Source organism: Galeopterus variegatus, unplaced genomic scaffold, assembly GCF_000696425.1.
Source record: "Galeopterus variegatus unplaced genomic scaffold, G_variegatus-3.0.2 Scaffold1597, whole genome shotgun sequence".
NCBI lineage: Eukaryota > Metazoa > Chordata > Mammalia > Dermoptera > Cynocephalidae > Galeopterus > Galeopterus variegatus.
This window is the reverse complement of record NW_007727708.1, coordinates 279,916-293,221: the sequence shown is the minus strand read 5'-3', so window position 1 is coordinate 293,221 and position 13,306 is coordinate 279,916. Positions and strand designations below refer to the sequence as shown.

General features: G+C 37.9%; 1 protein-coding gene and 1 long non-coding RNA gene across 2 annotated transcripts in view; one reads left to right on the top strand and one right to left on the bottom strand.

Moving 5' to 3' along the window:
* Window positions 1-13,306, top strand: part of BLNK (B-cell linker) — a 78,394-nt gene that overhangs the window by 58,448 nt on the left and 6,640 nt on the right. The window contains exons 11-15 of the mRNA XM_008577886.1: window positions 654-696; window positions 3,089-3,173; window positions 3,606-3,637; window positions 6,566-6,642; window positions 7,483-7,566. Of these exons, the coding sequence (XP_008576108.1) occupies window positions 654-696; window positions 3,089-3,173; window positions 3,606-3,637; window positions 6,566-6,642; window positions 7,483-7,566 (321 nt within the window). The remainder of the gene's footprint in view (window positions 1-653; window positions 697-3,088; window positions 3,174-3,605; window positions 3,638-6,565; window positions 6,643-7,482; window positions 7,567-13,306) is intronic.
* On the bottom strand, window positions 3,648-8,680 carry LOC103594644. Its single transcript, XR_550870.1, has 3 exons — window positions 8,580-8,680; window positions 5,260-5,372; window positions 3,648-3,770 (listed from the first exon to the last, which is right to left on the bottom strand). It is a non-coding gene; the product is annotated as an uncharacterized LOC103594644 (long non-coding RNA).

Sequence of the window (13,306 nt, the reverse complement as noted above, 5' to 3'; positions counted from 1 at the left end):
GTGGTGCCCCCGTACCAGACAGGGGACCGGCAACGGGATCGCTTCCCTTGGTGTTGCTCCCGCGCCTCGCTCAGCCAGTGAGCGGGAACCGGTCTGTATGTGGGATCCGAACCCTCGGGCGGGAGCGCCGCCGCACTTCCCAAGCGGCGCACTATCCAGTGCGCCACCGGGCCGGCCCATCAGGCATACATTCTTGTAGGCCTGACCAAACTCAGATTCTGGCCAGGACACCCCACCGTGCGAGGAAACCCACCTGGACCTGGTACCTATTCTGGAGTCTGACATATACAATCACTTAGCAAACACACAGAAGGTGGAGCCATGAGACCAAAGCCAGATGCTGAATGCCCACTGCACAAACACTAGTGCCCTACAGCTGCTGGGGGGTCAAAGTATCCATCAACCCTGTTGATGGAGCAGGGAGGTCCCCATACCAAGATGACACAGCTCCTTCCATGAGACACTTCCAATCAGTTGTTACTTGATGCAAAGGTTGGGCTGGGGTCTGTGTGTTTTAATTATTGTTGTATTTGAAAGAGTAGCTAAGTTTCAAAGAAAAGTTCTCCCAAAATATTTGTTTTAATAATATTACTTTGACTTTTATTTCCACATTTTGCTCTATTGAATATCCTTGCCTTTTTTTTTTTATACAGACTCCAGTTGCCTCTCAACAGAATGCATCAAGTGTTTGTGAAGGTAAATCTATTATTCTGAAGGATGAACATGTCCTCTAAAAGTTATTTTAATTAAGGATTTGTATATAAATGTGTTTCTAAATTTCCTTCATTATTTATAAGGCAATTATAATATGAAACTCAGTTTTCTAAACAAAATAGTCTTTCACTTTACAATGAGGAGTGGGTAGCCACGTGAGCTCAGAACCTGAGCTCACTGGGTAGGATCTTTGCAGTAGGCTATAGTCTACATGCCAAAAGTCTACCTGTTTGTAGACAGGTGTGACTTGCTGAGACATAGTGCCATGGCTCTGCATAGATCTAAAGACTAATTAGAGCCATTCACATGTCTTAGAACTAATAGCTTTCTTAAGTTAATAAAAATTTTTTTTTCCTTTTTGTCTTTTTTTGTGACCGGCAACGGATCGCAACCCTCAGTGTCGCGCCCGTACCGGACCGGGACCGGCAACGGGATCGCAACCCTCGGTGCTGCGCCCACACCTCGCTCAGCCAGTGAGCGGCTGGTCTGTATGTGGGATCCGAACCCTCGGCGGGAGCGCCGCCGCGCTCCCAAGCGGTGCACTGCAGCAGTGCGCCACCGGGCCGGCCCTAAAAATTTTTTAAATTTGTTTATTTGAACAAATTCTTTGGCTAAGTTTTCAAAGTTCAAACATCTGTCTTAGTACATCTTCAAATACTCTTCTTCTCTTATCTTATTAGAACTTAAAAACCTTACATATATTCAGAACTTTTCCATTTAGAAAAAAAAATTTGTATTTGGAAAACACTGGGGAAAAAAAAATCAGAAAGAAGAATCATCCATAATATCAGCACTTAAAACATTATATATAAAAGCTCTGTTCCTGCACCCATCGAATTCCACATTTGAAAGTAGGCAGTGTTATAAACTTAGTATTCTTCTCAGCGTTTCATGAGTTAATGGGGGGCATAGCTACATAAAGCATTCAGGTTTTTCTGACAAAGGATGATGGATCTTTGCTGTGTGTGCATTACAGCTCACCTCTGCTTTAATTGCTCCATTAGGTTTTCTAGCCTGATTCCCACATTTTCCCCCCAGGCTATTTCTGAGGCCATTATTCCTTTACTGCCATTTTGCTTTCTCCTGTCTTTTTGCCAATGCTGTTGTCTTTCTGTCCTTCCATTCCTTGCAGTCTCTCATGCCTGCTGAGCAGGGAGCATACAGGGATAGTAACCTCAGGGCCTCCGAGCCTCTGTAGGAAGTAAGTACAACCCTGTGCAAACTCCCTGGCTTCAGGACTTTCCAAAGAACAGGTGAGAAGAAGCTTATCGCATATCCCCTGCTGCTCAGGTGTCCTCCTCCTCAAAGGGCTCCCAGTGCAGGAACATGGCATGCCTCCTCTTTTATACTCATGTCAAGAGCAGAGACAATGACCATCCAACCCAAAGCAAGAAAGTGACCTCTTCTCACCTAGGAAGGAAGCCTCGAAGCAGAGGCAAAGCAGGTGTGGTCAAAGCTCACAGGCTGTTGGGACATACTGTGTTCATTGTTTCTCCTGAAATTACCAGGGTTTTTTTTGTTCAAAGTCATGAACCAAACATCTAACGTGGCAGCTCAAAGTAACTTGCCACGAATTTGAAATATGATCTTTAGAGGTTCAAGGCTTCCAAATGTTAAGGAACTACAAAAAATCCTGAAGTCTGTCTTATCATTTATTTAAATCTTTGAGTTCTTACTACTTTTATTCCTTTTAGGATCTCGACCTTTCTTCTATGCAGTAGACTCACCCATGGGCATACCCCAGACCAAATTTGTCATCACATTTATCAATGATTCAGCAGTATAGTTCATTCATGATGGGCTTCAACATAAATTTCTAAACATTTCAGGTTTATGCTTATTTTCTGTGAAATGCGAGATTAACATTATCATGGGGATAATGTTGAATTTGATCCAAATAATTTTTCATAAAGAATAGATCATTCACAAACCCTGATCAGTAAGAAATTACTTATACCATGTCTTATGACTCATCGAGACACATCAGGGCATTGTAACACCTGTGTGGAGTCTTCATAGGAAGTAGAGGTGAATTGTTCAGAGGGTGGCTGAACCTTGCTCATCTTGTGGCTCCCATCTGGCCTCACACACTTAAAAATCCAGGCCCCATGGATTCAGTCCATATGTACATTGCCAGAGGATGAATGTAGAGATGATGGGGTGTACCTGTAACACTGCTGACTGGGAGTCCTGGTCTAATAACATAATCACATCAGCAGACTGACAACTGCACAAACCGATGACTTCCTGGTAAATGCCATGTTCCTGGGGAGATGTCTGACCAAAACTGGTTCTTCTTGGCTAACGTTGCTGGGTTTTGGAGTAAGGACAGATATTCCATTCTTATCCTAATATGAGAATTTTCCTAATCCAGAAAAACCTATACCTGCTGAACGCCACCGAGGGTCTAGTCACAGACAAGAATCCGTACAGTCACCAGTGTTTCCTCCTGCCCAGAAGTAAGAATCCTTTCCTTTCAAAATAAGTTTCTACTTATTGCTGTAGGAATTAACATATGTATTGTTACACTGCACAGTGATACTGGCTTGTAGTATTTGGTAAAAATTCAATATTTCATTGCTTTGCAATTAAATGTAAAAAGATGTCAAGTAGCATAGAGTTGCAGAGACCTACTTTTGGGTTAATTATTGGACTTAACTAAGATTTAACGCTTTAAAAAGTCAAGGCATCTCCTTCTTCAAAACTAAAGGGAACAATCTTACTTATCTTTAAGGTTTTGGTGCCTCTTCTTTCTTTAGATGTGTTTTATTGGCCATTCGTATTGATTCCTCTGTGATGCACCTGTTCAGAGCATCTTCAGTGTAAACAAAAAGTCAGACTTATTCATATTGTGCTTTGTCCTTTAATTAATCTGAAATTCTTCCTTTCAGACAAATCCATCAAAAACCTGTACCTCTGCCAAGTAAGTACAATGAAGTCATGAAGAGTAGTGGTTAAGCCTGGATCTTAGTGTCTGATAGACCTAGATTCTGATACGACGACACTGTCACTTCCAGCTGCACGATCTCAGTATCCTCTCTTGCTTGTTTCCTCATCTGTAAAATGGGGTCAAGAACATTAAGTAAAACAACATATGGGAAGTACCTGTTATACTGCTTGGTACATAGAAGATCCTCCATAAATGATAGCTATTTAAATTAAATATAAAATATATTTTAATGATCACAAAATATATCTACAAAAAATACCCTGAAAAGAAGATATGGCAAATATCTGGATAATTTTCCCCAGGAAAAATGTCAACCTAAAAATATATGAATCAGTTAAGTCAGCCTCACAGAACATAACTGCCCGAATCTTAATTTGCTTTCTACTCAATTTAGGGGAGGAAAAAAAAAGAAAAAAGAAAAAACTCTCCTTTACATGGGTAATTTGGAACATATTCCAAAATAATCAAGGTTAAATCCATTTAAATAAACAGAATAATTGTCATATGTGAAAAAAGTATGTGCATTTTTACTAACATAAATTGCTTTTTTAGGTTTTAATAACATTTTTGATGTATCTTTAGTGAAACTTTTACTGAATAGTTTTTTTAATTCTGACAACACAAAATAAAAATGAAAATGAATTTCTTTGCTGTAGAAATTCATTTTTCATTATTTAAAAACCTTTATTACACCTTTTATTGTTTTTCAACCCAAGTCATTCTTTTAATTGTTATTGACCCTCTGCCACGTGCAAGGCACTATTCCAGGCACAGGGGATACAAGGATGAGTAAAACACACAAAACTTGTATTCTATTAGGGGAGACAGTAAAAATAAACACAGAGATAAATATCATATCCGGTAAATGCTAAAGTGCTCTAAAAGAAAATAAAACAGGGTTGGAGGGGGGTGTGTGTGGCAGAGAGCCATGGAGGCAGTGACGGCAGTACTTTAGGTGGGGAAGGCTGGGAAGGTCTCATCTGTAAACTGGGGTATAATAGCTCCTCCCACAAGGAGTTGCTGTGAGGACTAAATGAGCTAATGTGTTGAGAACTGAACAGGCCTGGCACATGTTGATGGCTCGGAGCATGTTAGCCATGGGTACTCCCCTTACCACCAAAACTACAGATTACCACCAACCACCCTGTACTGTTGTGTGCCTTGGAAAAACCTGACCAGCCACTCATCTGGGAGTACCATGCTCACCTGTTACAATACACCGCTGCTTTAGGACCATCTTTGCTGGGCCTGACAAGCCCTTGCTGCCCTCTGCGGTGGCATCAGTGGCTGCCTTCCTTGAAAACCCAGGGCACTATTATCTGAAGCACTTAGTTCATCCAAACCTGTGTCTCCTACAGACTCCCCTGCCTTGGTTGCTCTGGTCAAACACCTCCGAGTCACCCTTGACTCCTCACTTCCTTTCTTCACACACCTTTCAGCTATTCCTTCTAACTATATCTGGAATCGGGGCTGGCCAATTAGCTCACTTGGTTAGAGCGTGGTGCTGATAATACTAAGGTCAAGAGTTCAGATCCCCGTACCAGCCAGCCACCAAAACAAAACAAAAAATATATCTGAAATCAAACCACTCTCACTTCTCCCACTGCTGTGATTTGTCCCACCACCATCATCTCCTGCAAGACCATCAAACTGGCCTCTCCTCTCTGATCTTGTCCCCTTTATTTCCAGTCCAGCAGCCAGAGTGAACCTGTTAAAAGACAGGCAGATCATGTTACTCCTGTGTTCAAAATCCTCCAAAAGCTTCCCATATCATGTTCGTTCAAGTTCAAGTCACGTTAACGGCCTACCAGGTCCCATAAATCTAGTCCCCTCATTGCCTCCTGTCTGACTTCATCCCTTATTCTGCTCCCCTTTTCTCACTGTAGTCCAGGCACAATGGCCCCCTTGCTATTCCTCAAATATGCCAGGCCCTTGCATTCACTGTTCCCACTACTTGGAACATTCTTCACTGAGCTATCCACATGTCTCCTTCCTCTCCGCCTGCAGATCTTACCCAAGTGCCACCTCACTGAGACCTTCCTTCCCCACTTTTTCTCCACAGCATTTATGACTCTCTAATATTACATATATATTTACTTATGTCTTTATTGCCTATCACAGCCCATTAAAATTTAAGCTTCAGGAGGGCAGAATATTTTGCTGTTCTGTTGACTGCTGTTCATCCCCAATGCCTGGATCCATCTCAGGCACACAAGAATGAAAGAATGAATGAACCTTAAGTGTTCTCTTTTTTCCACGTGTCTCCACATTTAGACTGTAAACTCCTTGAGGGTGTTTATGCCTTAAGGCAATGATTCTCAAATATTTTGGTCTTGGGACCACTCTAATACTCTTAAAATCACTGCAGACCCAAAGACCTTTGGTTTACATGTTTCTTTCTATTTATATTTAGTGTATTAAGAATTTAAACTGAAACATTTAAAACATTTGTTAACCTATTTAAAAATAATACTAAACTCATTAAATGTTAACATAAATAACATTTTTATGAAAAATAACTATATTTTCCAAACAAAAACAATTAAGTGGGAAAAGTGGCATTGTTTTACATTTCGTAAATCTTTTTAATATCTGGAGTAACACAGACTGCTGGGCTCTCATATCTGTTTCTACATTTAATCTGTTGTAATATCTTTTTCTGGTTAAAATATGCGAGGAAAACTGGGCTTCACAGAAGTAAGTTATTGGAAAAGAAAAGTCCTCTTGAAACCCCTGAAAGAATCTTGAGGATTCCCGGACCTTGGACCACACTTTGAAAACCATTTCCTTAAGGATTTTTTGGGGGTGTGTCCCCTGTAGTACCTAGCACAGTGTTGGGTGTAGGCATAGTATCTGTTCAGGAAATAGTAAAGATTAATTGACTTTTCAAATCCCTTTTAGGATTTCCAGAAGGGGGAAGCCCAACTGTGAATGGACCATTACCCACCTTTTCATCTAATTCCACTATTTCAGAACAGGTATGAAATGAACTCTCGATGTCACTAAATTGTTACCAGTAAACTGCAGGAAAGGGCATGTCTTCTGAGAAGAAAGTTTGGAGGGAAGCCTGAAAATAGACTCTGTATTTTAAGTCAGTTTGTGGTTGTCATTTACTGATGGGTATAGTATGCCCAATTTTTTTCATTGACTAAGACCTTGCTCTGTTTATTCCAATTTGCATTCCAGATTCCTTGAATAACAATTAGTGTTTCTTCAAAACTACCAAGGAAATGTGTTGTTTTCATTGTTCCTCTTACATATATTTTACTTAAACTCTGTAATTTCCTCAGAATAGATCTTGGGAGGTTTATGATATTAAAAAACATAAGACAGCACAGTTTGAAAAGAGACTCTGTGTGCAAGTGTCTCTAAGCTTATGTAAAAATATATGTAAAAATGTAAAATAGAAATGTATCCTCAAGGAAGGCATGTACCTTTATTTGCAAAAGTCAAACAAAATAACATTCATAAAAACAATTTGGAAATTACAAAACACTCCACAAAGAACAACAATAAAAGCCTAATGGAAAGGGAGATTATAACTTATTTAGGAGAAATAAATAAATGGTTCGGGAACCTAGCAGGACTTAGTTAGATTCAAGTACTATGTTTAGCAGCTAAGGCCAAATAAGAAAAAAAGTCAATAATATAAATCCTTGTGGTTGATCAAAGGAAGCATAAACTTATTTTCAAATTATTGGTCCCAATGTAGTTAGGCCTGTCTTGGTAAGGGAAGATGGGCTTTTGTTTCTAATGCACAGAAGTTACAGAGTCATTTAAGGACCAACTCATGCATAATAGTGCCCTCCATTTCACAGGAAGCTGACCTTCACTGCAAGCCATGGTATGTTGGTGCCTGTGATCGAAAGTCTGCTGAAGAGGCCTTGCACAGATCAAACAAGGTTTGGTCATTTCCAAATCCTATATTTTGCCCTCAGCCTATAATAGGTACAGTTGTCGTCCTGATAATATGCTAATTAAATAGTTGCAACAATTTATTGCAGGGATATTTTTCCTTTAATTACTCAGGAGAAACTTTAATTTCCAACTTTCCTTCAAGCATCTCCCTCTTTGCTCCTCCATCTCATTTCTATTTGTCCTTTCATCTCTGCAAGAATCCACAGGCTCCACTGCTCTCTAATCAGTGTGAGAGAAGCCTTGAGGGGAGATCTCTGGAAGGCGTGGTGCCACATGAGCTCCATCCAGGAGTGAGCAGTGACAGGCTATTTTGGATCTATGCATGGGATTAAAGATTTGCATCGAGAGGGCAAAAAATACCTGGAAATAAATTTTTGGAGAGCCCAACCCCAATCATGTAGGAATCACTGGGGACAGTTTGAACAATCCAATATTAAAGTGCCACTTTTCACTTTTTTTCTTCTTTCTCTTCTCATGGTGTTTTTAGCAGCACCCTATTTTGTCAGAATATATAACATTTACATAGTGTTCTTCCCCACCCCCATTTGAGTCCCAGCTATTAATGAAACATATTAAGGTTTTCGATCAGTCCTTTGGCTGGCTTCCCCAGTTGTGTCTTTTGCCTGATGAAGCTTAACTGTAATAGACGCTCGGGAAGGACTGTGTTTACATTATTCCCTGAGTTCTTTCTTGCAAATTCAAAACTGTTTTTTCATAATCTGATACTTGGAGGAAACCTTGGCTAGATACAAAACCCTTAGCATGAGTTTTTGAAAATGTTGTGCCTCTCTGTTGTCTTGTCTGTATGGTGCTCTTGAGAAGTCTGATGCTAATGTTATTTTCCTGACCTTATATGTAATTCAATCCTTTAGTCTGAAGGCTCTGCAGACTTTTTGTTTCTTTATTTCCAAGATAGATTGGTCCTTTTAAAAATATTTTAATTGACATGTTGTATTATACATGCTTATGGGCAAAAATCTGATGTTTTGATACTTACCTATGTTGTATGATGATTGGGTCAGGGTAGTTCATGTAGCCATCGCTTCAGTGCATTTATCATTTCTTTACGGTGAAAACATTCAAAAGCCTCTCTTCTAGCTCTCCTATGTAATATACAAAACTTAACTGTTAACCACAGTTACGCTACTGTGCAACAGAACATCAGAACTTATTCCTCCTATCTAATTGTAACTTTGTACCTGTTGGCCAACCTCTCCCTGTTTTCCTTTCCCCCCTCTCCTCACTAGTCCCTGGTAACCACTGTTCTACTTTCTGTTTCTATAATATAATTTTTTTTTTAATATTCCACATATGAATGAGATGATGTGGTATATATCTTTCTGAGCCTGGCTTATTTCACTTACCATAATGACCTCCAAGTCCATCCATGTTGCTGCAAATGACAGGATTTTATTCTTTTTTATGGCTACATAGTATTCCATGTATATATACCACATTTTTGTATCCATTCATTCATTTTTGGACACTTTGGTTGATTCTGTATCTTGGCTATTGTAAATTGTGCTACAATAAACATGGGAGTGCAGATATCTCTTTGACATGCTGACTTCATTTCCTTTGGGCATACACCCAGTAGTGGGATTACTGGATCATATGATAGTTCTATTTTTAACGTTTCTAGGAGCCTCCATATTGCTTTCCATAATGGCTGTGCTAGTTTACACTCCCACCAAGAGAGTACAAGTGTTCCCTTTTCTCCACATCCTTGCCAACACTTGCTTTCGTCATTTTGATAATAGTCATTCTAACAGGAGTGAAGTGGTATTTCATTGTTGTATTGATTCGCATTTCCCTAATGTTTAGTGATGTTGAGCATTTTTTCACATGCCTGTTGGCTATTTGCATGTCTTCTTTTCAGAAGTGTCTGTTATGATCCTTTGCCCATTTCTCAATTGGGTTTTTTTTTTTTTTTGCTGTTAAATTCCTTATATATTCTTGATATTAACCCCTTGTCAGATGTATAGTCTGCAAATATTTTCTACCATTCTGTAGGTTGTCACTACTCTGTTAACAGTTTCCTTTGATACACAAAAAGCTTTTTAGTTTGATGCAATCCCACTTGCCTATTTTTGCTTTTACTACTTGTGCTTTTGAAGTCTTACTTAAAAATCCTTTCCCAGCCCCATATTGTGGATCATTTTCCCTATGTTTTCTCCTAGTAGTTTCATAGTTGGTGTTTTTACATTTAAATATTTAATCCATTTGACTTGATTTTTGTATATGGTGAGAGGTAGGGGCCTAGTCTCATTCTTCTGCATGTGGATATCCAGTTTTCCCAGCATTGTTTACTGAAAGAGACTGTCTTTTCCCCAATATGTATTTGTGGCACCTTTGTCAAAGATCATTAGCTGAAAGTGCACGAATTTATTCCTGAGCTCTCTATTCCATTCCATTGGTCTATGTGTCTGTTTTTCTGCCATACCATGCAGTTTGGGTTATAGCTTTGTATTATAATTTGAAGTCAGGTAGTGTGATGCCCCCAGCTTTGTTTGTTATTTTCAGGATTGCTTTGGCTATTCAGGGTCTTTTTGGTTTTCTATGAATTTTAGGATTGCCATACCATGCAGTTTGGGTTATAGCTTTGTATTATAATTTGAAGTCAGGTAGTGTGATGCCTCCAGCTTTGTTTGTTATTTTCAGGATTGCTTTGGCTATTCAGGGTCTTTTTGGTTTTCTATGAATTTTAGGATTGTTTTTTTTCTATTTCAGTGAAGAATGTCATTGGTATTTTGATAGGGATTGCATTAAATCTGTAGGTCACTTTTACTCTTCCAATCCATAAACATGGGATATCTTTCCATTTATGTCCTCTTCAATTTCTTTCTTCAAAGTTTTATACTTTTCATTGCAGAGGTCTTTCACCTCCTTGATTAAGTTCATTCCTAGGTATCTAATGTTTTTGTAGTCATCGTAAAAGGAATTGTTTTCTTGACTTCTTTTTCAGATAGTTCACTATTAAGATATAGAAATGCTACTGACTTTTTTGTTTATTTTGTATCCTGCAACTTTACTGAATTTGTTTACTAGCTCGAACAGTTTTTTGGTGGAATCTTCAGAGTTTTCTATACATAAGATCATGTCATCTGCAAACGGACCGTTTGACTTCCTTTTTTTCAATTTGGATGCATTCTATTTCCTTCTCTTGTCTAATTGCTCTGGCTAGGACTTCCAGTACTGTGTTGAATAGAAGTGGTGGAAGTGGGCATCTTGTCTTGTTCTTGATCTAAGAAGGAAACCTTTCAGCTTTTTCCCATTCAGTATGATGTTACCTGTGGATTTCTCATATACAGCCTTTATCAAATTGAGGTACAGACATTCAATACCTGGTTTGTTAACAGTTTTTATCATGAAGGAACGTTGAATTTTGTCAAATGCTTTTTCTGCACCAATTGAAATGATGATATGGTTTTTGTCTTTCTTTCTGTTAATGTGGTGTATACATTTACTGATTTGTGTATGTTAAACCATCCCTGCATCCCTGGGATAAATCCCACTTGATCATAGTGAATGACCTTTTTAATGTGCTGTTGGATTCTGTTTGCTAGTATCTTGTTGAGAATTTTTGTATTTATGTTCATAAGGGATATTGGCCTGTAATTTTCTTTTTTGTTGTGTTTTTGTCTGGTTTTGGAATCAGAGGAAAGCTGGCCTCATAAAATGAATTGGGAAGTATTCCCTCCATCTCAATTTTCTGAAATAATATGGAGAGAAATGGTATTAGTTCTTCATTAAATGTTTGGTAAAATTCAGCAGTGAAGCCATCAGGCCCTGGGCTTTTCCTTAATGGAAGACTCTGTATTACTGATTCAATGTCCTCACTTGTTATTGGTCTGTTCAGATTTTCTATTTCTTTATAATTTAAACTTGGTAGATTATATTTGTCTGGGATTTTATCTACTTCTTCTGTGTTATCAAATTTGTTGGTCTATAGTTGTTCATAATAGTCTCTTATGATCCTCTGTACGTCTGTGTCATCAGTTGTAATGTCTCCTTTTTCATGTTTGATTTTATTTATGTGAATCTTTTCTTTCTCTTCCTTGGTTAGTCTAGCTAAGGGTTTGTCAATTTGGTTTTTTTTTCAAAAAACCAACTCTTTGTTTCACCAATCTTTTCAATTGTTTTTTGTTGTTTGTTTTAGTTTCTATTTCATTTATTCTGCTCTGAGCTTTATAATTTCTTTCCTTCTGCCAATTTTGGGTTTAGTTTATTGTTGTTTTTCTAGTTCCTTTAGGTCCATTGTTAGGTTGTTTATGAGAAATCTTTCTTTTTTCTGATATTAGCATTTATTGCTATAAACTTTCCTCTTAGAATTGCTTTTGCCATATCCCATATGTTTTTGGTGTGCTGTGTTTCCATTTTTGTTGTGTCAAGGAATTTTTTAATTTCCCTTTAAATTTTTTCATTAATCCATCGGTTGTTTTGGAGCATATTGTTTAATTTCCATGTATTTTTCCAAAGTTTTTCTTTCAGCTGATTTCTAATTTTATACCATTGCGGTCTGAAAAGATAATTGATATGTTCTCTATTTTTTAAAATTTGTGTAGAGTCATTTTGTGGCCTGGCATATCCTGGAGAATGTCCCATGTGCAGTTGGGAAGAATGTGTGTTCTGCAGCTGCTGGATGGAATGTTCTGTAAATGTCTGTAAGGTCAATTTGGCCTATGGTGCAGTTTAAGCCAGATGTTTCTTTATTTTCTGTCTAGCTGATCTATTTATTCTGAAAGTGGGATGTTAAAGTCCCCTGCTATTATTGAATTGCAATCTCTCTCTCCCACTAGGTCTAATAATGTTTGCTTTATATATATGGGTGTTTTGGTGTTGGGTGCATGTCTATTAACAATTGCTATATCCTACTGCTGAATTGATCCCTTTATCATTATATAATGACCATCTTTGTCTTTTTTTAATAGTTTTTTGTATAAAGTCTATTTTATGTGATATAAGTATGGCTACTCTGCTCATTTTTTGTTTCTGTTCGCATGGAATAACTTTCTCCAGCCCTTCACTTTTAGTCTATGTTTGTCTGTAATAGTTAGGTGAGTCTCTTGTAGGCAGCAGAATGTTGAGTCTTGTTTCTTTATTTATTCAGCCACTCTATATCTTTGAATTGGAGAGTTTAATACATTTACACTGAAGGTTATTACTGATATGTGAGAACTTGTTCCTGCCATTTTTTGATTTTGTATATCCTTAGTTCCTTTCTTTTTTGCTTGTTATTTACCTCTGTGGATTGGTGGTTTTCTGTGGTGCTAAGCTTTGTTTTCTTTCTCTTTCTCATTTGTGTGTCTGCTGTAATTTCTTTTTTTGTGATTACCTTAGGGCTAATGTAAAGAGTCTTGTAGTTATAATAAAAAATTTTAAGCTAATAGCAAATTAACTTTGGTTTCATGAAAATACTCTGTTCTTACCCGTCCCAAATTGTATTTTTGTTGCCTCAATTTATGTTTATATCTATTGTATGTTCCTTAGCTACTAATTGTGGCTATTGTTTTTTTGACTATTTTGATTTAAATCTTCATACTAGAGGATTGAAGAATTTACATAGCACCATTATTACCTCATTGGGGTTTTCTGAATTAGAATTATGGATTTACCTCTACAGGTGAGTTTTATATTTTTTCATGTTTTTTTTTTTTTTTTTTTTTGCCATTTGTATGTCTTCCTTTCAGAAAGGTCTATTCAGAAATGGTCTTTGCCCTTTTT